The 25320-nt window shown below is 42.8% G+C and overlaps 2 protein-coding genes across 3 annotated transcripts; one reads left to right on the forward strand and one right to left on the reverse strand.

The window, feature by feature from the left end:
• Window positions 1–1795: 1795 nt before the first annotated feature.
• On the reverse strand, window positions 1796–5327 carry LOC135532311 (zinc finger protein 7-like). Its single transcript, XM_064959881.1, has 3 exons — window positions 4937–5327; window positions 3948–4529; window positions 1796–1921 (listed from the first exon to the last, which is right to left on the reverse strand). Exons 1-3 carry the CDS (start codon window positions 4943–4945, stop codon window positions 1796–1798), a joined length of 717 nt encoding a protein of 238 aa, XP_064815953.1. The 5' UTR covers window positions 4946–5327.
• On the forward strand, window positions 5326–24223 carry LOC135532313 (endothelial zinc finger protein induced by tumor necrosis factor alpha-like). Of its 2 annotated transcripts, none has more exons than XM_064959882.1 (8): window positions 5326–5430; window positions 6083–6272; window positions 6350–6409; window positions 17884–18570; window positions 18829–18947; window positions 21641–21834; window positions 23386–23554; window positions 23682–24223. In XM_064959882.1, the coding sequence occupies exons 1-8, from the start codon at window positions 5419–5421 to the stop codon at window positions 23958–23960; spliced, it is 1710 nt and encodes a 569-aa protein (XP_064815954.1). In that variant the 5' UTR covers window positions 5326–5418; the 3' UTR covers window positions 23961–24223. The 2 variants fall into 2 exon arrangements, with proteins under 2 accessions (XP_064815954.1, XP_064815955.1); XM_064959883.1 differs by having other exon boundaries at window positions 18913–18947.
• The last annotated feature ends 1097 nt before the right edge of the window (window positions 24224–25320 follow it).

Genomic DNA, 25320 nt, shown 5'->3' on the forward strand with positions numbered 1-25320 from the left:
ATCTGCCGTTTCCAGCAACAATAGTCATTTACAAGATTAACAATGTCTACACTGTATTTCTGATCAATTTGATGTTATTTTAAATGGACAAAAAAAAAGTGATTTTCTTTCAAAAAAACAAGGACATTTCTAAGTGACCCCAAACTTTTCAACAGTCGTGGAACATTGAACATTATTCAGTATAAAAACACAAAGTCCAGAGGCATATTTGCACTGATTGTACAAAACATTAGAAACACCTTCCTAATATTGAGTTGCACCACGCCCTTTGATCTCAGAACAGACTAAACTTGCTGGGGGGGCATGGACTCCACAAGGTGTCTAAAGAGTTCCACAGGGATGCTGGCCCATGTCGACTCCACAAGGTGTCTAAAGAGTTCCACAGGGATGCTGGCCCATGTCGACTCCACAAGGTGTCTAAAGAGCTGCACAGGGATGCTGGCCCATGTCGACTCCACAAGGTGTCTAAAGAGTTCCACAGGGATGCTGGCCCATGTCGACTCCACAAGGTGTCTAAAGAGCTGCACAGGGATGCTGGCCCATGTCGACTCCACAAGGTGTCTGAAGAGCTGCACAGGGATGCTGGCCCATGTCGACTCCACAAGGTGTCTGAAGAGCTGCACAGGGATGCTGGCCCATGTCGACTCCACAAGGTGTCTAAAGAGCTGCACAGGGATGCTGGCCCATGTCGACTCCACAAGGTGTCTAAAGAGCTGCACAGGGATGCTGGCCCATGTCGACTCCACAAGGTGTCTAAAGAGCTGCACAGGGATGCTGGCCCATGTCGACTCCACAAGGTGTCTAAAGAGTTCCACAGGGATGCTGGCCCATGTCGACTCCACAAGGTGTCTGAAGAGCTGCACAGGGATGCTGGCCCATGTCGACTCCACAAGGTGTCGAAAGCATTCCACAGGGATGCTGGCCCATGTCGACTCCACAAGGTGTCTAAAGAGTTCCACAGGGATGCTGGCCCATGTCGACTCCACAAGGTGTCGACAGCATTCCACAGGGATGCTGGCCCATGTCGACTCCACAAGGTGTCGACAGCATTCCACAGGGATGCTGGCCCATGTCGACTCCAATGCTTCCCACGGTTGTGTCACGTTGGCTGGATGTCCTTTGGGTGGTGGACAATTCTTGATACACACAGAAAACTGTTAAGTATCAAAAACCCAGAATCGTCGCAGTTCTTGACACAAACTGGTGCGTCTGGCTCACCCTCTGAATGGCAACACATACACAATCCATGTCTCGTTTGTCTCAAGGCTTAAAAATCCTTCTTTAACCCGTCTCCTCCCCTTCATCTACACTGATTGGAGTGGATTTAACAAGCGACACCAATAAGGGATCATAGCTTTCAGCTGGATTCACCTGGTCAGTCTATGTTTATTTTCATCATAGGTACACTTCAACTATGACCATAATTTGCAAATAAATTCATTAAAAATCCTACAATGTGATTTTCTGGATTTTTTCTCTCATTTTGTCTGTCATAGTTGAAGTGTACCTATGATGAAAATTATAGGCCTCTCATCTTTTTAAGTGGGAGAACTTGCACAATTGGTGGCTGACTAAATACTTTTTTGCCCCACTGTGTGTGTGTGTGTGTGTATATATATATCATGGAAAGAGCTGGTGTTCTTAATGTTTTGTACACTCAGTGTATATTGTGGACCTCAAAGGGCCAGCAACTCACTTGAACATGATTTGCATTGTAGCAACATGTCTTCCTAAACCACCCGTCAGTGCCTTGAGGTACTACGGCCCTTTATCAATGGGGGCCGGCCTGGGTGATTTATGGAACTTGAACATGATTTGCATTGTAGCAACATGTCTTCCTAAACCACCTGTCAGTACCTTGAGCCAGACGGACATCCTCTTGCTCTGGCAGAACATCCACTACAGCCTGAAGTTTAGAATTCTAAAATGAAGCAACAATGAGAAGTTAAAGACAGTTGAAACATAGATGTTGAAAAGTTATTGTACAGCCAGTTGTCTAGGAGTCGTGTCTCAAATAGCACCCTAATCCCTATATTGTGCACTACTTTTTTTTTTAACCAGGCACCAGGACCAATCCCTATTCCCTAAATAGTACACTAAATTTGACCAGGGCCCATAAGGCTAAGTAACTGATTATAGCCAGCTCCTGTCAAAAGTAGTGCACTATATAGGGAATACGGTTCTCCAATTGAGACACAGCCCGAGTCCTCCAATTGAGACACAGCCCTAGTTCTCCAATTGAGACACAGCCCTAGTTCTTCAATTGAGACACAGCCCTAGTTCTTCAATTGAGACACAGCCCTAGTTCTTCAATTGAGACACAGCCCTAGTTCTCCAATTGAGACACAGCCCTAGTCATCCAATTGAGATACAGCCCTAGTTCTCCAACTGAGACAGCCCTAGTTCTCCAATTGAGACACAGCCCTAGTCATCCAATTGAAACACAGCCCTAGTCCTCAATTGAGACACAGCTCTAGTTTCCAATTGAGACACAGCCCTAGTTCTTCAATTTAGACACAGCCCTAGTTCTTCAATTGAGACACAGCTCTAGTTTCCAATTGAGACACAGCCCTAGTTCTCCAATTGAGACACAGCCCTAGTCCTCCAATTGAGACACAGCCCTAGTTCTTCAATTGAGACACAGCTCTAGTTTCCAATTGAGACACAGCCCTAGTTCTCCAATTGAGACACATCCCTAGTCCTCCAATTGAGACACAGCCCTAGTTATCCAATTGAGACACAGCCCTAGTTTCCAATTGAGATACAGCCCTAGTTCTCCAATTGAAACACAGCCCTAGTTCTCCAATTGAGACACAGCCCTAGTCCTCCAATTGAGACACTGCCCTAGTTCTCCAATTGAAACACAGCCCTAGTTCTCCAATTGAGACACAACCCTAGTCCTCCAATTGAGACACAGCCCTAGTTCTTCAATTGAGACACAGTCCTAGTTCTTCAATTGAGACACAGCCCTAGTCATCCAATTGAGATACAGCCCTAGTTCTTCAATTGAGACACAGCCCTAGTTCTCCAATTGAGACACAGCCCTAGTCATCCAATTGAGATACAGCCCTAGTTCTCCAACTGAGACAGCCCTAGTTCTCCAATTGAGACACAGCCCTAGTTCTCCAATTGAGACACAGCCCTAGTTCTCCAATTGAGACACAGCCCTAGTTCTTCAATTGAGACACAGCCCTAGTTCTTCAATTGAGACACAGCCCTAGTTCTCCAATTGAGACACAGCCCTAGTCATCCAATTGAGATACAGCCCTAGTTCTCCAACTGAGACAGCCCTAGTTCTCCAATTGAGACACAGCCCTAGTCATCCAATTGAAACACAGCCCTAGTCCTCAATTGAGACACAGCTCTAGTTTCCAATTGAGACACAGCCCTAGTTCTTCAATTTAGACACAGCCCTAGTTCTTCAATTGAGACACAGCTCTAGTTTCCAATTGAGACACAGCCCTAGTTCTCCAATTGAGACACAGTCCTAGTTCTCCAATTGAGACACCGCCCTAGTCATCCAATTGAGACACAGCCCTAGTTCTTCAATTTAGACACAACCCTAGTTCTTCAATTTAGACACAGCCCTAGTTCTTCAATTTAGACACAGCCCTAGTTCTCCAATTTAGACACAGCCCTAGTTCTCCAATTGAGACACAGCCCTAGTTCTCCAATTGAGACACAACCCTAGTCCTCCAATTGAGACACAGCCCTAGTTCTCCAACTGAGACAGCCCTAGTTCTCCAATTGAGACACAGCACTAGTCCTCCAATTTAGACACAGCCCTAGTTCTCCAATTGAGACACAGCCCTAGTTCTCCAATTGAGACACAACCCTAGTCCTCCAATTTAGACACAGCCCTAGTTCTCCAACTGAGACAGCCCTAGTTCTCCAATTGAGACACAGCACTAGTCCTCCAATTGAGACACATCACTAGTCCTCCCCACCTTGTTACTAGTATCGTCCTGTTGGACAAGCAGCTCCTGTTGGTGTGGCAGCACATCTTCAGCAGCTCTTAGTCTTGTCGACCCCTCAGCGTGACCCCTTCCGTGTCTCAACAAGGCTCCTGATTGGTAGAAGCTCTTCCCACAGTCAGGTGCAAGGCAGCGGTAGGGCTTCTCCCCCGTGTGGCTCTTCTGGTGTATCCTAAAGGAGGACTGCTGAGAGAAGCTCTTCCCACACACGGTGCAGTGGAACGGCTTCTCTCCCGTGTGGGTCTTCATGTGTGGGTCCCGGGACTGTTTTGTAGTGAAGAGTCGGCCACACACAGAGCAAGGGAAAGACTTCTTAGTGGACGATGTTGTGTTGTCGAGGTTGTTCTGTTGTACTACAGGGACATCAGACTCGCACCACGCTCCTCTCTCTTCCTCTGAAACCTTTGAGGCCAGTGTTTCACGGTGATGGAGATAATCGTGGTTTTCCAACACCATCTCCCGCTGACTCAACAGTGAGCTCTGGTCACCATGGTTACAGTCAGCTCCAGCGTTGTGGCGAAAAGGAGACAGACTGGACACTTGGTCTACAGACTCCTGCAGCAGAGAACAGCACAGGCAAGGCTTCACCCTTACAGGTAAACAATTTAAACAAATTCAGCACTTGGTTCAGTCTACTACGCTGGACCCGGAGTTAGGAACGTCACTACACTGCTGTGCTGTATCGTCTCCTGCCGGATACTAAAGTTTAAAAAAAATCCTCAAATCAAGAAGTTGTTGCTGTTTTTGTTCATATTGCGAAACAACACAGTTAACGCTAGACACATAAAAGGGTGACTATATGATTAGCTAAAAAAACGACATTGTTATTACAACCAACGATTCAGCTGACAGCAGACACTAGTTGGCATCGGCGACAAGCCAGTAAGCTAGCTACATGAAATCTTTACACTCATATATATTGAAAGAAAGCGGTTTCTCCCCCCCGACAAGTTTCCTCTCACCTCATCCATGCTGTGTTGTTTAAGATGGTCCACCGGGCAGGAATATCACAGGGATGACACACGGAACATCAGCAGGTCGGGAAAGTTGTCATGTCAACCAGGACAGGGCCATGGCTAACGGTAGCTAAACCTGTTAACCTGCTAGTCTTTCGATGTTGCCCAGGACACAATATGACGGTGATTTCCAAAAGTCGCCGTTCAACGAAGTCCCGTGGCCGATGAACGTAAGACACAAGCGAAGTTCATAGCTGAATAGTTGTATTAGCAAACGGGAAGACAAGAAGCTACAATCAGCCAACTATAAACTTGCTAGCTTAACAGTAAAAAGACCGAAGTAAACGATAAATCACAAGCGGTAGTTGATTACTCTCGTCTAGATGGTCACGTCTGACGACACCGAGGCGGAAGCCGGAAGAAAAACAACAACCAGTTTGTTTCATATTCTGAGCTTCTTCTTTTTTTAAAGAGCACTACTATATACAATGGACGTGGTGGTGAGTAGATAACAATAAACTCAAATATAACATTTATAATGTTTCGAAGGTGGGCGTATGTTTTTTTAATTTTGTGCTCAGTTCAGCGGTTTTGAACAAAGCAGCAGTTTCCTTGCCCGGTGGAAGCAGTCTAATCGATACCTTTCACCATTATATTTCCCGTTACCCGTTAGAAGTGAAGTGAAATAGCTAGAATGGTGATATGCAGCGACCATGTTGGTGATATGCAGCGACCATGTTGGTGCTAGCAGTTTCCATCAATGAATATGTATAGAGATGCGTGTTCAGGCATGATGTAGAATAAACCAGAATCTGGGTTTACGAAGGAGTCAGTTGAATATTGCGATTATCCTTTAAGCCCAGGAAACAGCCATTCAACTTGCCGTTCACACATTTTTCAAACTTAATCATGTTAAAATATGTCCGGTACCTACCAAATAATTGAGTTTCGCTGAACAACTATATTCATTACAACTGTTCCTGGTCGGCATGTGCTTCGAAAAAAAAGTTAAAGTAAATATATATATTAAAGTAAAAAAAATAATATATATATATATATACGCACACTAAAGAAAGCTACATGTAACCATAAAAATGCTTTGTCTGGAAATAATTGTAGTGACAAATCCACTTCAGTTTTCTTCTCTCTCAGGAGACCAAACTCCCAGGGTCCCCTGGGCCCAAAGGTATCCATGGGGACCAAGTAACGCAGACCCTGAGGGGGGTGAAGCAGGAGGACTGTGGGCCCCTAACAACACCCCTAACAACGTACCTGAATTTTGCCCATGTGAAAACAGAAGAAGAGGAGGAAGAGATATGGGGTGTGGCTCACCCAAGTACAGGTGCTCTTGCCTTCTCTCTCTTTGTGATTTGTTTATTTAGAACTTGCCGTGATTTAAATCTTGTGTGTTTCCTTCAGGGTTCTTCAACGTCAAGAAGGAGGAAGAGGAAGAAGCCATAGTATATCCTATACAGACTAGTGAGTACAGCATCACAGAGGAGTCATAGTATATCCTATACAGCATCACAGAGGAGTCATAGTATATCCTATACAGACTAGTGGGTACAGCATCACAGAGGAGTCATAGTATATCCTATACAGCATCACAGAGGAGTCATAGTATATCCTGTACAGACTAGTGAGTACAGCATCACAGAGGAGTCATAGTATATCCTATACAGCATCACAGAGGAGTCATAGTATATCCTATACAGCATCACAGAGGAGTCATAGTATATCCTATACAACATCACAGAGGAGTCATAGTATATCCTATACAGACTAGTGAGTACAGCATCACAGAGGAGTCATAGTATGTCTTATACTGACTAGTGAGTACAGCATCACATATGAGTCATAGTATATCCTATACAGCATCACAGAGGAGTCATAGTATATCCTATACAGACTAGTGAGTACAGCATCACAGAGGAGTCATAGTATATCCTATACAGCATCACAGAGGAGTCATAGTATATCCTATACAGCATCACAGAGGAGTCATAGTATATCCTATACAACATCACAGAGGAGTCATAGTATATCCTATACAGACTAGTGAGTACAGCATCACAGAGGAGTCATAGTATATCTTATACTGACTAGTGAGTACAGCATCACATATGAGTCATAGTATATCCTATACAGCATCACAGAGGAGTCATAGTATATCCTATACAGCATCACAGAGGAGTCATAGTATATCCTATACAGCATCACAGAGGAGTCATAGTATATCCTATACAACATCACAGAGGAGTCATAGTATATCCTATACAGACTAGTGAGTACAGCATCACAGAGGAGTCATAGTATATCTTATACTGACTAGTGAGTACAGCATCACATATGAGTCATAGTATATCCTATACAGCATCACAGAGGAGTCATAGTATATCCTATACAGACTAGTGGGTACAGCATCACAGAGGAGTCATAGTATATCCTATACAGCATCACAGAGGAGTCATAGTATATCCTATACAGACTAGTGGGTACAGCATCACAGAGGAGTCATAGTATATCCTATACAGCATCACAGAGGAGTCATAGTATATCCTATACAGACTAGTGGGTACAGCATCACAGAGGAGTCATAGTATATCCTATACAGACTAGTGGGTACAGCATCACAGAGGAGTCATAGTATATCTATACAGCTTCACAGAGGAGTCATAGTACATCCTATACAGCATCACAGAGGAGCCATAGTTTATCCTATACAGACTAGTGAGTACAGCATCACAGAGGAGTCATAGTATATCCTGTACAGCATCACAGAGGAGCCATAGTATATCCTATACAGACTAGTGGGTACAGCATCACAGAGGAGTCATAGTATATCCTATACAGCATCACAGAGGAGTCATAGTATATCCTCTACAGCATCACAGAGGAGTCATAGTATATCCTATACAGCATCACAGAGGAGTCATAGTATATCCTCTACAGCATCACAGAGGAGTCATAGTATATCCTATACAGCATCACAGAGGAGTCATAGTATATCCTATACAGACTAGTGGGTACAGCATCACAGAGGAGTCATAGTATATCCTATACAACATCACAGAGGAGTCATAGTATATCCTATACAGACTAGTGAGTACAGCATCACAGAGGAGTCATAGTATATCCTATACAGCATCACAGAGGAGTCATAGTATATCCTATACAGCATCACAGAGGAGTCATAGTATATCCTATACAGCATCACAGAGGAGTCATAGTATATCCTATACAACATCACAGAGGAGTCATAGTATATCCTATACAGACTAGTGAGTACAGCATCACAGAGGAGTCATAGTATATCCTATACAGCATCACAGAGGAGTCATAGTATATCCTATACAACATCACAGAGGAGTCATAGTATATCCTATACAGACTAGTGAGTACAGCATCACAGAGGAGTCATAGTATATCCTATACAGCATCACAGAGGAGTCATAGTATATCCTATACAGCATCACAGAGGAGTCATAGTATATCCTATACAGACTAGTGGGTACAGCATCACAGAGGAGTCATAGTATATCCTATACAACATCACAGAGGAGTCATAGTATATCCTATACAGACTAGTGAGTACAGCATCACAGAGGAGTCATAGTATATCCTATACAGCATCACAGAGGAGTCATAGTATATCCTATACAGCATCACAGAGGAGTCATAGTATATCCTATACAGACTAGTGGGTACAGCATCACAGAGGAGTCATAGTATATCCTATACAACATCACAGAGGAGTCATAGTATATCCTATACAGACTAGTGAGTACAGCATCACAGAGGAGTCATAGTATATCCTATACAGCATCACAGAGGAGTCATAGTATATCCTGTACAGCATCACAGAGGAGCCATAGTATATCCTATACAGACTAGTGGGTACAGCATCACAGAGGAGTCATAGTATATCCTATACAGCATCACAGAGGAGTCATAGTATATCCTATAAAGCATCACAGAGGAGTCATAGTATATCCTATACAGCATCACAGAGGAGTCATAGTATACCCTATACAGCATCACAGAGGAGTCATAGTATATCCTATACAGCATCACAGAGGAGTCATAGTATATCCTATACAGCATCACAGAGGAGTCATAGTATATCCTATACAGCATCACAGAGGAGTCATAGTATATCCTATACAGCATCACAGAAGAGTCATAGTATATCCTATACAGCATCACAGATGAGTCATAGTATATCCTATACAGCATCACAGAGGAGTCATAGTATATCCTATACAAACTAGTGGGTACAGCATCACAGAGGAGTCATAGTATATCCTATACTGCATCACAGAGGAGTCATAGTATATCCTATACAGCATCACAGAGGAGTCATAGTATACAGCATCACAGAGAAGTTATAGTATATCCTATACAGCATCACAGGGGAGTCATAGTATATCCTATACAGCATCACAGAGGAGTCATAGTATACAGCATCACAGAGAAGTTATAGTATATCCTATACAGCATCACAGGGGAGTCATAGTATATCCTATACAGCATCACAGAGGAGTCATAGTATATCCTATACAGACTAGTGGGTACAGCATCACAGAGGAGTCATAGTATATCCTATACAGCATCACAGATGAGTCATAGTATATCCTATACAGCATCACAGAGAAGTAATAGTATATCCTATACACCATCACAGAGGAGTCATAGTACATCCTATACAGCATCACAGAGGAGTCATAGTATATCCTATACAGCATCACAGAGGAGTCATAGTACATCCTATACAGCATCACAGAGGAGTCATAGTATATCCTATACAGACTAGTGGGTACAGCATCACAGAGGAGTCATAGTATATCCTATACAGACTAGTGGGTACAGCATCACAGAGGAGTCATAGTATATCCTATACAGCATCACAGAGGATTCATAGTATATCCTATACAGACTAGTGGGTACAGCACCACAGAGGAGTCATAGTATATCCTGTACAGCATCACAGAGGAGTCATAGTATATCCTATACAGCATCACAGAGGAGTCATAGTATATCCTATACAGCATCACAGAGGAGTCATAGTATATCCTATACAGACTAGTGGGTACAGCATCACAGAGGAGTCATAGTATATCCTATACAGCATCACAGAGGAGTCATAGTATATCCTATACAGACTAGTGGGTACAGCATCACAGAGGAGCCATAGTATATCCTATACAGCATCACAGAGGAGTCATAGTATATCCTATACAGCATCACAGAGGAGTCATAGTATATCCTATACAGCATCACAGAGGAGTCATAGTATATCCTATACAGACTAGTGAGTACAGCATCACAGAGGAGCCATAGTATATCCTATACAGACTAGTGGGTACAGCATCACAGAGGAGTCATAGTATATCCTATACAGCATCACAGAGGAGTCATATTATATCCTATACAGCATCACAGAGGAGTCATAGTATATCCTATACAGACTAGTGGGTACAGCATCACAGAGGAGTCATAGTATATCCTATACAGCATCACAGAGGAGTCATAGTGTATCCTATACAGCATCACAGAGGAGTCATAGTATATCCTATACAGACTAGTGGGTACAGCATCACAGAGGAGTCATAGTATATCCTATACAGCATCACAGAGGAGTCATAGTATATCCTGTACAGACTAGTGAGTACAGCATCACAGAGGAGTCATAGTATATCCTATACAGCATCACAGAGGAGTCATAGTATATCCTATACAGCATCACAGAGGAGTCATAGTATATCCTATACAACATCACAGAGGAGTCATAGTATATCCTATACAGACTAGTGAGTACAGCATCACAGAGGAGTCATAGTATGTCTTATACTGACTAGTGAGTACAGCATCACATATGAGTCATAGTATATCCTATACAGCATCACAGAGGAGTCATAGTATATCCTATACAGACTAGTGAGTACAGCATCACAGAGGAGTCATAGTATATCCTATACAGCATCACAGAGGAGTCATAGTATATCCTATACAGCATCACAGAGGAGTCATAGTATATCCTATACAACATCACAGAGGAGTCATAGTATATCTTATACAGACTAGTGAGTACAGCATCACAGAGGAGTCATAGTATATCTTATACTGACTAGTGAGTACAGCATCACATATGAGTCATAGTATATCCTATACAGCATCACAGAGGAGTCATATTATATCCTATACAGCATCACAGAGGAGTCATAGTATATCCTATACAGCATCACAGAGGAGTCATAGTATATCCTATACAACATCACAGAGGAGTCATAGTATATCCTATACAGACTAGTGAGTACAGCATCACAGAGGAGTCATAGTATATCTTATACTGACTAGTGAGTACAGCATCACATATGAGTCATAGTATATCCTATACAGCATCACAGAGGAGTCATAGTATATCCTATACAGACTAGTGGGTACAGCATCACAGAGGAGTCATAGTATATCCTATACAGCATCACAGAGGAGTCATAGTATATCCTATACAGACTAGTGGGTACAGCATCACAGAGGAGTCATAGTATATCCTATACAGACTAGTGGGTACAGCATCACAGAGGAGTCATAGTATATCCTATACAGCATCACAGAGGAGTCATAGTATATCCTATACAGACTAGTGGGTACAGCATCACAGAGGAGTCATAGTATATCTATACAGCTTCACAGAGGAGTCATAGTACATCCTATACAGCATCACAGAGGAGCCATAGTTTATCCTATACAGACTAGTGAGTACAGCATCACAGAGGAGTCATAGTATATCCTATACAGCATCACAGAGGAGTCATAGTATATCCTATACAGACTAGTGGGTACAGCATCACAGAGGAGTCATAGTATATCCTATACAACATCACAGAGGAGTCATAGTATATCCTATACAGACTAGTGAGTACAGCATCACAGAGGAGTCATAGTATATCCTATACAGCATCACAGAGGAGTCATAGTATATCCTATACAGCATCACAGAGGAGTCATAGTATATCCTGTACAGACTAGTGGGTACAGCATCACAGAGGAGTCATAGTATATCCTGTACAGCATCACAGAGGAGCCATAGTATATCCTATACAGACTAGTGGGTACAGCATCACAGAGGAGTCATAGTATATCCTGTACAGCATCACAGAGGAGCCATAGTATATCCTATACAGACTAGTGGGTACAGCATCACAGAGGAGTCATAGTACATCCTATACAGCATCACAGAGGAGCCATAGTTTATCCTATACAGACTAGTGAGTACAGCATCACAGAGGAGTCATAGTATATCCTATACAGCATCACAGAGGAGTCATAGTACATCCTATACAACATCACAGAGGAGTCATAGTATATCCTATACAACATCACAGAGGAGTCATAGTATATCCTATACAGACTAGTGGGTACAGCATCACAGAGGAGTCATAGTATATCCTATAAAGCATCACAGAGGAGTCATAGTATATCCTATACAGCATCACAGAGGAGTCATAGTATACCCTATACAGCATCACAGAGGAGTCATAGTATATCCTATACAGCATCACAGAGGAGTCATAGTATATCCTATACAGCATCACAGAGGAGTCATAGTATATCCTATACAAACTAGTGGGTACAGCATCACAGAGGAGTCATAGTATATCCTATACTGCATCACAGAGGAGTCATAGTATATCCTATACAGCATCACAGAGGAGTCATAGTATACAGCATCACAGAGAAGTTATAGTATATCCTATACAGCATCACAGGGGAGTCATAGTATATCCTATACAGCATCACAGAGGAGTCATAGTATACAGCATCACAGAGAAGTTATAGTATATCCTATACAGCATCACAGGGGAGTCATAGTATATCCTATACAGCATCACAGAGGAGTCATAGTATATCCTATACAGACTAGTGGGTACAGCATCACAGAGGAGTCATAGTATATCCTATACAGCATCACAGATGAGTCATAGTATATCCTATACAGCATCACAGAGAAGTAATAGTATATCCTATACACCATCACAGAGGAGTCATAGTACATCCTATACAGCATCACAGAGGAGTCATAGTATATCCTATACAGCATCACAGAGGAGTCATAGTACATCCTATACAGCATCACAGAGGAGTCATAGTATATCCTATACAGACTAGTGGGTACAGCATCACAGAGGAGTCATAGTATATCCTATACAGACTAGTGGGTACAGCATCACAGAGGAGTCATAGTATATCCTATACAGCATCACAGAGGATTCATAGTATATCCTATACAGACTAGTGGGTACAGCACCACAGAGGAGTCATAGTATATCCTGTACAGCATCACAGAGGAGTCATAGTATATCCTATACAGCATCACAGAGGAGTCATAGTATATCCTATACAGCATCACAGAGGAGTCATAGTATATCCTATACAGACTAGTGGGTACAGCATCACAGAGGAGTCATAGTATATCCTATACAGCATCACAGAGGAGTCGTAGTATATCCTATACAGACTAGTGGGTACAGCATCACAGAGGAGCCATAGTATATCCTATACAGCATCACAGAGGAGTCATAGTATATCCTATACAGCATCACAGAGGAGTCATAGTATATCCTATACAGCATCACAGAGGAGTCATAGTATATCCTATACAGACTAGTGAGTACAGCATCACAGAGGAGCCATAGTATATCCTATACAGACTAGTGGGTACAGCATCACAGAGGAGTCATAGTATATCCTATACAGCATCACAGAGGAGTCATATTATATCCTATACAGCATCACAGAGGAGTCATAGTATATCCTATACAGACTAGTGGGTACAGCATCACAGAGGAGTCATAGTATATCCTATACAGCATCACAGAGGAGTCATAGTGTATCCTATACAGCATCACAGAGGAGTCATAGTATATCCTATACAGACTAGTGGGTACAGCATCACAGAGGAGTCATAGTATATCCTATACAGCATCACAGAGGAGTCATAGTATATCCTGTACAGACTAGTGAGTACAGCATCACAGAGGAGTCATAGTATATCCTATACAGCATCACAGAGGAGTCATAGTATATCCTATACAGCATCACAGAGGAGTCATAGTATATCCTATACAACATCACAGAGGAGTCATAGTATATCCTATACAGACTAGTGAGTACAGCATCACAGAGGAGTCATAGTATGTCTTATACTGACTAGTGAGTACAGCATCACATATGAGTCATAGTATATCCTATACAGCATCACAGAGGAGTCATAGTATATCCTATACAGACTAGTGAGTACAGCATCACAGAGGAGTCATAGTATATCCTATACAGCATCACAGAGGAGTCATAGTATATCCTATACAGCATCACAGAGGAGTCATAGTATATCCTATACAACATCACAGAGGAGTCATAGTATATCTTATACAGACTAGTGAGTACAGCATCACAGAGGAGTCATAGTATATCTTATACTGACTAGTGAGTACAGCATCACATATGAGTCATAGTATATCCTATACAGCATCACAGAGGAGTCATATTATATCCTATACAGCATCACAGAGGAGTCATAGTATATCCTATACAGCATCACAGAGGAGTCATAGTATATCCTATACAACATCACAGAGGAGTCATAGTATATCCTATACAGACTAGTGAGTACAGCATCACAGAGGAGTCATAGTATATCTTATACTGACTAGTGAGTACAGCATCACATATGAGTCATAGTATATCCTATACAGCATCACAGAGGAGTCATAGTATATCCTATACAGACTAGTGGGTACAGCATCACAGAGGAGTCATAGTATATCCTATACAGCATCACAGAGGAGTCATAGTATATCCTATACAGACTAGTGGGTACAGCATCACAGAGGAGTCATAGTATATCCTATACAGACTAGTGGGTACAGCATCACAGAGGAGTCATAGTATATCCTATACAGCATCACAGAGGAGTCATAGTATATCCTATACAGACTAGTGGGTACAGCATCACAGAGGAGTCATAGTATATCTATACAGCTTCACAGAGGAGTCATAGTACATCCTATACAGCATCACAGAGGAGCCATAGTTTATCCTATACAGACTAGTGAGTACAGCATCACAGAGGAGTCATAGTATATCCTATACAGCATCACAGAGGAGTCATAGTATATCCTATACAGACTAGTGGGTACAGCATCACAGAGGAGTCATAGTATATCCTATACAACATCACAGAGGAGTCATAGTATATCCTATACAGACTAGTGAGTACAGCATCACAGAGGAGTCATAGTATATCCTATACAGCATCACAGAGGAGTCATAGTATATCCTATACAGCATCACAGAGGAGTCATAGTATATCCTGTACAGACTAGTGGGTACAGCATCACAGAGGAGTCATAGTATATCCTGTACAGCATCACAGAGGAGCCATAGTATATCCTATACAGACTAGTGGGTACAGCATCACAGAGGAGTCATAGTACATCCTATACAGCATCACAGAGGAGCCATAGTTTATCCTATACAGACTAGTGAGTACAGCATCACAGAGGAGTCATAGTATATCCTATACAGCATCACAGAGGAGTCATAGTACATCCTATACAACATCACAGAGGAGTCATAGTATATCCTATACAACATCACAGAGGAGTCATAGTATATCCTATACAGACTAGTGGGTACAGCATCACAGAGGAGTCATAGTATATCCTATAAAGCATCACAGAGGAGTCATAGTATATCCTATACAGCATCACAGAGGAGTCATAGTATACCCTATACAGCATCACAGAGGAGTCATAGTATATCCTATACAGCATCACAGAGGAGTCATAGTATATCCTATACAGCATCACAGAGGAGTCATAGTATATCCTATACAGCATCACAGAGGAGTCATAGTATATCCTATACAGCATCACAGAAGAGTCATAGTATATCCTATACAGCATCACAGATGAGTCATAGTATATCCTATACAGCATCACAGAGGAGTCATAGTATATCCTATACAAACTAGTGGGTACAGCATCACAGAGGAGTCATAGTATATCCTATACTGCATCACAGAGGAGTCATAGTATACAGCATCACAGAGAAGTTATAGTATATCCTATACAGCATCACAGGGGAGTCATAGTATATCCTATACAGCATCACAGAGGAGTCATAGTATACAGCATCACAGAGAAGTTATAGTATATCCTATACAGCATCACAGGGGAGTCATAGTATATCCTATACAGCATCACAGAGGAGTCATAGTATATCCTATACAGACTAGTGGGTACAGCATCACAGAGGAGCCATAGTATATCCTATACAGCATCACAGAGGAGTCATAGTACATCCTATACAGCATCACAGAGGAGTCATAGTATATCCTATACAGCATCACAGAGGAGTCATAGTACATCCTATACAGCATCACAGAGGAGTCATAGTACATCCTATACAGCATCACAGAGGAGTCATAGTATATCCTATACAGACTAGTGGGTACAGCATCACAGAGGAGTCATAGTATATCCTATACAGCATCACAGAGGAGTCATAGTATATCCTATACAGACTAGTGGGTACAGCATCACAGAGGAGTCATAGTATATCCTATACAGACTAGTGGGTACAGCATCACAGAGGAGTCATAGTATATCCTATACAGACTAGTGGGTACAGCATCACAGAGGAGTCATAGTATATCCTATACAGCATCACAGAGGATTCATAGTATATCCTATACAGACTAGTGGGTACAGCACCACAGAGGAGTCATAGTATATCCTGTACAGCATCACAGAGGAGTCATAGTATATCCTATACAGCATCACAGAGGAGTCATAGTATATCCTATACAGCATCACAGAGGAGTCATAGTATATCCTATACAGACTAGTGGGTACAGCATCACAGAGGAGTCATAGTATATCCTATACAGCATCACAGAGGAGTCATAGTATATCCTATACAGACTAGTGGGTACAGCATCACAGAGGAGTCATAGTATATCCTATACAGCATCACAGAGGAGTCATAGTATATCCTATACAGACTAGTGGGTACAGCATCACAGAGGAGTCATAGTATATCCTATACAGACTAGTGGGTACAGCATCACAGAGGAGTCATAGTATATCCTATACAGCATCACAGACGATTCATAGTATATCCTATACAGACTAGTGGGTACAGCACCACAGAGGAGTCATAGTATATCCTATACAGCATCACAGAGGAGTCATAGTATATCCTATACAGACTAGTGGGTACAGCATCACAGAGGAGTCATAGTATATCCTGTACAGACTAGTGGGTACAGCATCACAGAGGAGTCATAGTATATCCTATACAGCATCACAGAGGAGTCATAGTATATCCTATACAGCATCACAGAGGAGTCATAGTATATCCTATACAGACTAGTGGGTACAGCATCACAGAGGAGTCATAGTATATCCTATACAGCATCACAGAGGAGTCATAGTATATCCTATACAGACTAGTGGGTACAGCATCACAGAGGAGTCATAGTATATCCTGTACAGCATCACAGAGGAGTCATAGTATATCCTATACAGCATCACAGAGGAGTCATAGTATATCCTATACAGCATCACAGAGGAGTCATAGTATATCCTATACAGCATCACAGAGGAGTCATAGTATATCCTATACAGCATCACAGAGGAGTCATAGTATGTCCTATACAGCATCACAGAGGAGTCATAGTATATCCTATACAGCACCACAGAGGAGTCATAGTGTATCCTATACAGCATCACAGAGGAGTCATAGTATATCCTATACAGACTAGTGGGTACAGCACCACAGAGGAGTCATAGTATATCCTATACAGACTAGTGGGTACAGCACCACAGAGGAGCTACCATGGTGTTACTAAGCTTCTTATCTGACCTGAGATTTCTCTGTTCCCTCAGATGACAACCCAAGCCCCACTTCTGACATTACCAGTCATAGTTCTGATGACTCCAGCCCTGACAATGGCCCTAGAGCCACCCCTGACAATGGCCCTCGAGCCACCCCTGACAATGGCCCTCGAGCCACCCCTGACAATGGCCCTCGAGCCACCCCTGACAATGGCCCTAGAGCCACCCCTGACAATGGCCCTCGAGCCAGCCCTGACAATGGCCCTCGAGCCACCCCTGACAATGGCCCTCGAGCCACCCCTGACAATGGCCCTCGAGCCACCCCTGACAATGGCCCTCGAGCCACCCCTGACAATGGCCCTCGAGCCACCCCTGACAATGGCCCTAGAGCCACCCCTGACAAGAACAACCCCCACCATAACAGCGACCCCAGGTCTGGCCCTGCCAGTGGAGGGGCATCGGACAAGGACCCTGCATCCAGAGAGGAAGATGAGGAGGGAGAGGAGAGGAGCACCCAGATCTCAGCAAACCCAGGGACTAAGCCCAACAAGACCAAAGGCGGTCATCAGAGGCCGTTCCCCTGCTCGAGGTGTGGGAAGCGTTTATCCACCACTGTTAGCTTAGACAAACACCAGGTCATCCACACCCGACTGAGACCGTACCCCTGCTCCGTACCGGCCTGCGCCAAGAGGTTCTGCTCACCAGCCGAGCTGAAGAGACACACACTCACACACACAGGTTTTTATTTTATTTTTTACTTTGGTTCCTTTCGAAAGTATTCAGCCTAAATTTATTTTTCAAAGTTCCATCAAGAGTCGGGTTCTCAATCAATCTGGTCAATAAATATTTTTGCCACAAGTTCTGTCCACTTTTTTTGGGGGGTTGAATTGTTTAAGGTCGTTCTAGTATACCTTTTTTTTTTTAAAGGCATATTCAATCATCAGACAATCAAGTTCAATTACGTTGTGTGTTTTGTGTCCTCCTGCCCAATAACAGGAGAGAGACCCTTCCCCTGTCCAGACTGTGACAAGAGCTTCACCATACTGGCTGCTTTAAAGACCCACCAGAGAACACACACAGGAGAGAGACCTTACGTCTGTGAGGTGTGTGGCAAGGTTGGTTCTTTTATTAAATCTCCTTTACTGATTGTTTGCTTTTATTTTTTTGTCATTTGATTGTTTTACTGTGAAGAGTGTTGCAAATTTAAAATATTTTTGTAGTAATTTATAGTGTTTTTTTTATGGACAGTGATAGTCGGAATGTATAGGGGAGACAGATACAGAGAGAGAGAGAGAGAGGATTCGTACCCATGTCGCCAGGTGTATAAACTGAGTGTACAAAACATTGTGAACACCTGCTCTTTCCATGTCATAGACTGACCAGGTGAATCCAGGCGAAAGCTATGATCCCTTATTGATGTCACTTGTTAAATCCACTTCAATCAGTGTAGATGAAGGAGAGGAGACGGGTTAAAGAAGGATTGTTAAGCCTGGAGACAAAATATTTAAGTGCCTTTGAACGGAGTATTGAGGTAGGTGCCAGGTGCACCGGGTTGAGTTGTTTACATACTCATCTCATATGTATACGTATGTAAACATTATATTAGGTAGCATTGTTTAAAGTGGCTAGTGATATATTTTACATCCTTTCCCATCAATTCCCATTATTGAAGTGGCTGGAGTTGAGTCAGTGTGTTGGCAGCAGCCACTCAATGTTAGTGGTGGCTGTTTAACAGTCTGATGGCCTTGAGATAGAAGCTGTTTTTCAGTCTCTCGGTCCCAGCTTTGATGCACCTGTACTGACCTCGCCTTCTGGATGATAGCGGGGTGAACAGGCAGTGGCTCAGGTGGTTGTTGTCCTTGATGATCTTTATGGCCTTCCTGTAACATCGGGTGGTGTAGGTGTCCTGGAGGGCAGGTAGTTTGCCCCGGTGATATGTTGTGCAGACCTCACTACCCTCTGGAGAGCCTTACGTTTGTGGGCGGAGCAGTTGCCGTACCAGGCGGTGATACAGCCCGCCAGGATGCTCTCGATTGTGCATCTGTAGAGGTTTGTGATATCAGTTGACTGGGATATCAGTTGACTGGGAATACAGATATGTATATTTTGGTCACAGATACCAGAATAAAAGGTGGGGGCGTGGATCAGAAAGCCAGTCAATATCTGGTGTGACCACCATGTGCCTCATGCAGCACGACACATCTCCTTCGCATAGAGTTGATCAGGCTGTTGATTGTGGAATGTTCACTCACTCCTCTTCAATGGCTGTATGAAGTTGCTGGATATTGTCAGGATCTGGAACACGCTGTCGTACACGTCGATCCAGAGCATCCCAAACATGCTCAATGGGTGACATGTCTGGTGAGTATGCAGGCCATGGAAGAACTGGGACATTTTCAGCTTCCAGGAATTGTGTATAGATCCTTGCAACATGGGGCCATGCATTATCGTGCTGTAACATGAGGTGATGACGGCGGATGACTGGCACGACAATGGGCCTCAGGATCTCATCACGGTATCTCTGCGAATTCAAATTGCCATTGCTAAAATTAAATTGTGTTTGTTGTCCGTCTGTTGGTTGTCTGTTCACAATATTGACATCAGCAAACCGATCTCCAACACAACGCCTTACATGCTTTCTGCCATCTGCCTGGTACAGTTGAAACCGGGATTCATCCATTGAAGAACACACTTCTCCAGCGTGCCAGTGGCCATCGAAGGTGAGCATTTGTCCACTGAAGTCAGTCACCACGACAAACTGCAGTCGAGTAAAGAACGATGAGCACGCTGATAAACTTCCCTGACACTGTTTCTGACAATTTGTGAAGAACGTCTTCGGTTGTGCAAACCCACATTTTCATTAGCTGTCCGGGTGGCTGTTTTCAGACGATTCTGCAGGTGAAGCCTGATGTGGATGTCCTGGACTGGTGTGGTTACACGTGGTCTACAGTTGTGAGGTTGTTGAACGTACTGCTAAATTCTCTAAAACAACATTGGTGGTGGCGTATGGTAGCAAAATGAACATTCAGTTCTCTGGCAACAGCTTTGGTGGATATTCCTCCAGTCAGCATGCCAATTGCACACTCCCTCAACTTGAGGCATCTGTGTCATTGTGACAACTGTACATTTTAGTGGCCTTTTATTGTCCCAGCACAAGGTGCAACTGTGTTGATCATGCTGTTTAATCAGCTTCTTGATATGCCACACCAGTCAGGGGAATGGATTATCTTGGCAAAGGAGAAATGCTCAATAGCAGGTGTCGTGTCTTTGGCTATGCCGGATTAAGTGATATGGGTCCTGTGTGGCTCAGTCGGTAGAGCATGGCGCTTGCAACGCCAAGCGTCGTGGGTACGATTCCCGCTGGGGCCACCCATATGTAAAAGTAGTGGCCCCAGCCGACTTGTAAGTCGCTTTGGACAAAAGCGTCTGCTAAATGGGATATATTATTATTATTATTATTATTATTATTATTTATTATTATTATTATTATTATATTAAGATACCGCAACGCTGCTGGGTTTTTCACGCTCAACAATTTCCTGTGTGTATCAAGAATGGTCCACCACCCAAAGCACATCCAACCAACATGACACAACTGTGGGAAGCATTGGAGTCAACATGGGCCAGCATCCCTGTGGAACTCTTTCCACACCTTGTAGAGGCCACGCCCCCAAGCAAGTGATGCTGTTCTAAGGGCAACTCAATATCAGCAAGACGTTCCTAATGTTTTGTGCACTCAGTGTAAATACTCCAGACCTAAAGAGTGTTGTGATTTTAAATGCACTTTTAAATTTGATTTGATTTTAAGGGCTTCGCCCAAACGGGGAACCTGAAATCCCACGAGCGCAGGCACACCGGAGAGAGACCGTTCTGCTGCTCCTTCTGTGGGAAGACATTTGTGGAGTCTGGCCATCTGAAGAAGCACCAGCGTATCCATACCGGAGAGAAACCGTACCACTGCAGCAGCTGCCCCATGAAGTTCCCTTCCTCCAGCGAGCTCCGGTAACTCAGGGCCTGTATTCATAAACCGTCCTGAGTAGGAGTGCTGATTTAGGATCCGTTTTGTCTTTTAGATTACAATGACTGGACAACATCACATGTACAAGGGGACCTGATCCTAGATCAGCTCTCCTATTGGATCTGATCTGAACAACATCGCATGTACAAGGGGACCTGATCCTAGATCAGCTCTCCTATTGGATCTGATCTGAACAACATCACATGTAGAAGGGGACCTGATCCTAGATCAGCTCTCCTATTGGATCTGATCTGAACAACATCACATGTACAGGGGGACCTGATCCTAGATCAGCTCTCCTATTGGATCTGATCTGAACAACATCACATGTACAGGGGGACCTGATCCTAGATCAGCTCTCCTATTGGATCTGAACAACATCACATCTACAAGGGGACCTGTTCCTAGATCAGCTCTCCTATTGGATCTGAACAACATCACATGTACAGGGGGACCTGATCCTAGATCAGCTCTCCTATTGGATCTGAACAACATCACATGTACAAGATGACCTGATCCTAGATCAGCTCTCCTATTGGATCTGATCTGAACAACATCACATGTAGAAGGGGACCTGATCCTAGATCAGCTCTCCTATTGGATCTGAACAACATCACATCTACAAGGGGACCTGATCCTAGATCAGCTCTCCTATTGGATCTGATCTGAACAACATCACATGTACAGGGGGACCTGATCCTAGATCAGCTCTCCTATTGGATCTGATCAACATCACATGTACAAGGGGACCTGATCCTAGATCAGCTCTCCTATTGGATCTGATCTGAACAACATCACATGTAGAAGGGGACCTGATCCTAGATCAGCTCTCCTATTGGATCTGATCTGAACAACATCACATGTACAGGGGGACCTGATCCTAGATCAGCTCTCCTATTGGATCTGATCTGAACAACATCACATGTAGAAGGGGACCTGATCCTAGATCAGCTCTCCTATTGGATCTGATCTGAACAACATCACATGTAGAAGGGGACCTGATCCTAGATCAGCTCTCCTATTGGATCTGATCTGAACAACATCACATGTACAAGGGGACCTGATCCTAGATCAGCTCTCCTACTTTGAGATGCTGTGTGAGTTTGGGCCCATGTGTTACTCACCTGATAACGTAATAACCACCGGACATTGTAATAAGTTACTACGTTTTTATCTGGAGAAAACATTATTATTAAGTCATCTGTTTGTTTTATTACGACATCCGTTATTTCGTAATTTATTTCATTAAACTGTATTTTCTGTTGTTATGATTCAATGTTGTCATGTCTTTTAAAAAAATTTTTAACTGTCACAACTTAACTAGAACTACTAGTACTTAACCAGTCAATGTCCCGTGGTGGGATACTCAAGTGAACTAGAACTACTAGTACTTAACCAGTCAATGTCCCATTGTGGGATACTCAAGTGAACTAGAACTACTAGTACTTAACCAGTCAATGTCCCGTGGTGGGATACTCAAGTGAACTAGAACTACTGGTACTTAACCAGTGTTCATGTTTTACCTGTTGCTCCAGGGTCCATGAGAAGATCCATAGTCAGGACAAGCCTCACAGCTGTTCCTACTGCGACAAGGCATTCAAACAGCTGTCCAACCTCAAGCTCCACCAGAGAATACACTCTGACCAGAAGCCGTACGCCTGCTCCTACTGCGACAAGGCATTCCGTGCTCAGGGGACCTTAAAGGTACAATATAACTATTTAGTTGTGGATTTTATTTCAGTTTACACAACACAATACTTGCTATCTACTATATACTGAAATTCTTATTAATTAATACAATTTATATTGTGTATTTTTTTTTACTTTGAAGGTGCACCTGAGGACTCACACAGGAGAGAGGCCTTACCCCTGCTTCGACTGTGACAAGCGTTTCATCACGTCCTCAGAGTTGAAGGTGCACCAGAGGATTCACACAGGAGAGAAGCCCTTCTACTGCTACGACTGTGGGAAGAGTTACTATCAGCTGAAGCAGCTGAAGGAACATATGAAGTTCAACCCGGACCACAGCACCACGCGTAGCGGACTCAATAACATAGAGGACGAGGACAAGCTCTACTCTACGTCACGTGATGATGTAACGATGTCTTGATTTCTTTCTTTTTTTAGTTGGCTAGAAACTTTTATTTTAATTTTATTTAACTAGGCAAGTCAGTTAAGAACAAATTTGTATTTATAATGACGGCCCACCCCGGCCAAACCAGGACGACGCTGGGCCAATTGTGCGCTGCACTATGGGACTCCCAGTCACGGCCGGATGTGATACAGCCTGGATTCAAACCAGGGACTGTAGTGATGCCTCTTGCACTGAAATGCAGTGCCTTAGACCGCTGTGCCACTCAGAAGCCCCCTATATATATATATATATATATATATATATATATATATATATATATATATATATATATATATATATTTATATATATAATAACTGGTTATATATTTATTTATTTATCATCCTCGGGGATGCCATCGATGCCACATCATTGGAAAGAGAGACAGAACATTATTTTGCGAGCACTCTACTCGTTCCGTGATGACGTCACAGTGGTGATGTCAACATGTCTATTAGAATGTTCTGTAGTTGTACTGAGCAGACACAAGGTCAACGCTTTGTTTAAGATGTTGGCAAAAATGGTCATTTTGATTAAATGTTGTTTTAAAAAAAAACTTTTTAGGTTGTTTAGAAACTGACATTACATGAAAGACACATTTTACTACGTTTCCATTACAGTTTTTATGTGTGTGAAGTCATACTGTATAAACCAAAAAAAGAATGACAGCTGTTTTAGTTTTTGATACAATTTTATAAATGCCGACAGATAATTTGTGCGTCGACATGATGGGATCTTTTTGTGTCGGTCAAATTATTTATGGGAGAAATGTGTGCAAGTATTGATATAATTAATACCCGTCATATCGAAGTAAATTTGGAGTCACTCGCGCGATTACGTGGTCTGTGGTCCTCCCCTACGACTCGTCGGGAAAGCAAGCAGTTTATTAGGCTACAGATGAAATACGTCGAAATCATGAACTTCACTGGATGGTGAAAGTGCACGGTGATCTTGATGCTCCTTTCCAATAAATGTCGAGGGTCTTATTCTGGTGATATGATAATCGATGATTGATTGCCTTTTGACAAATCAAAATATTATCGCTCCTTATCTATAATCTCTTACTTTATTGTAGACTAACCGACCCAAACTCTCTGTGAGCTGCTGGATCGAGAGCACGTGCCAAAACCAGTCTAGGAACATTTGCTATTTAACGCAACAGTTTTTGTGACAAAACTATCCGTAGTGTTGAAAATGCAACGGAAACACATTGAAAAAATTTATTCGGTACATGAAAACTTGAGTGGGAAAAGTGCATTTTGCGTTCACTACGTCATCACGCACTGATTTCTTTTTTCCGCAACAATTCACATTGGTGGAAACACCACTGGTGGGAAT

The sequence above is a fragment of the Oncorhynchus masou genome, unplaced genomic scaffold, assembly GCF_036934945.1.
Source record: "Oncorhynchus masou masou isolate Uvic2021 unplaced genomic scaffold, UVic_Omas_1.1 unplaced_scaffold_1812, whole genome shotgun sequence".
Taxonomy (NCBI): domain Eukaryota; kingdom Metazoa; phylum Chordata; class Actinopteri; order Salmoniformes; family Salmonidae; genus Oncorhynchus; species Oncorhynchus masou.

Excerpts from the sequence above, each read along its gene's own strand:
- LOC135532311 (XM_064959881.1), bottom strand. Across the intron at positions 1,922-3,947 it reads AGGACGATACTAGTAACAAG|AATTCTAAACTTCAGGCTGT; the intron begins GTGGGGAGGACT and ends GCTTCATTTTAG.
- LOC135532313 (XM_064959882.1), top strand. Across the intron at positions 18,571-18,828 it reads ACACACACTCACACACACAG|GAGAGAGACCCTTCCCCTGT; the intron begins GTTTTTATTTTA and ends GCCCAATAACAG. Across the intron at positions 18,948-21,640 it reads TCTGTGAGGTGTGTGGCAAG|GGCTTCGCCCAAACGGGGAA; the intron begins GTTGGTTCTTTT and ends TTTGATTTTAAG.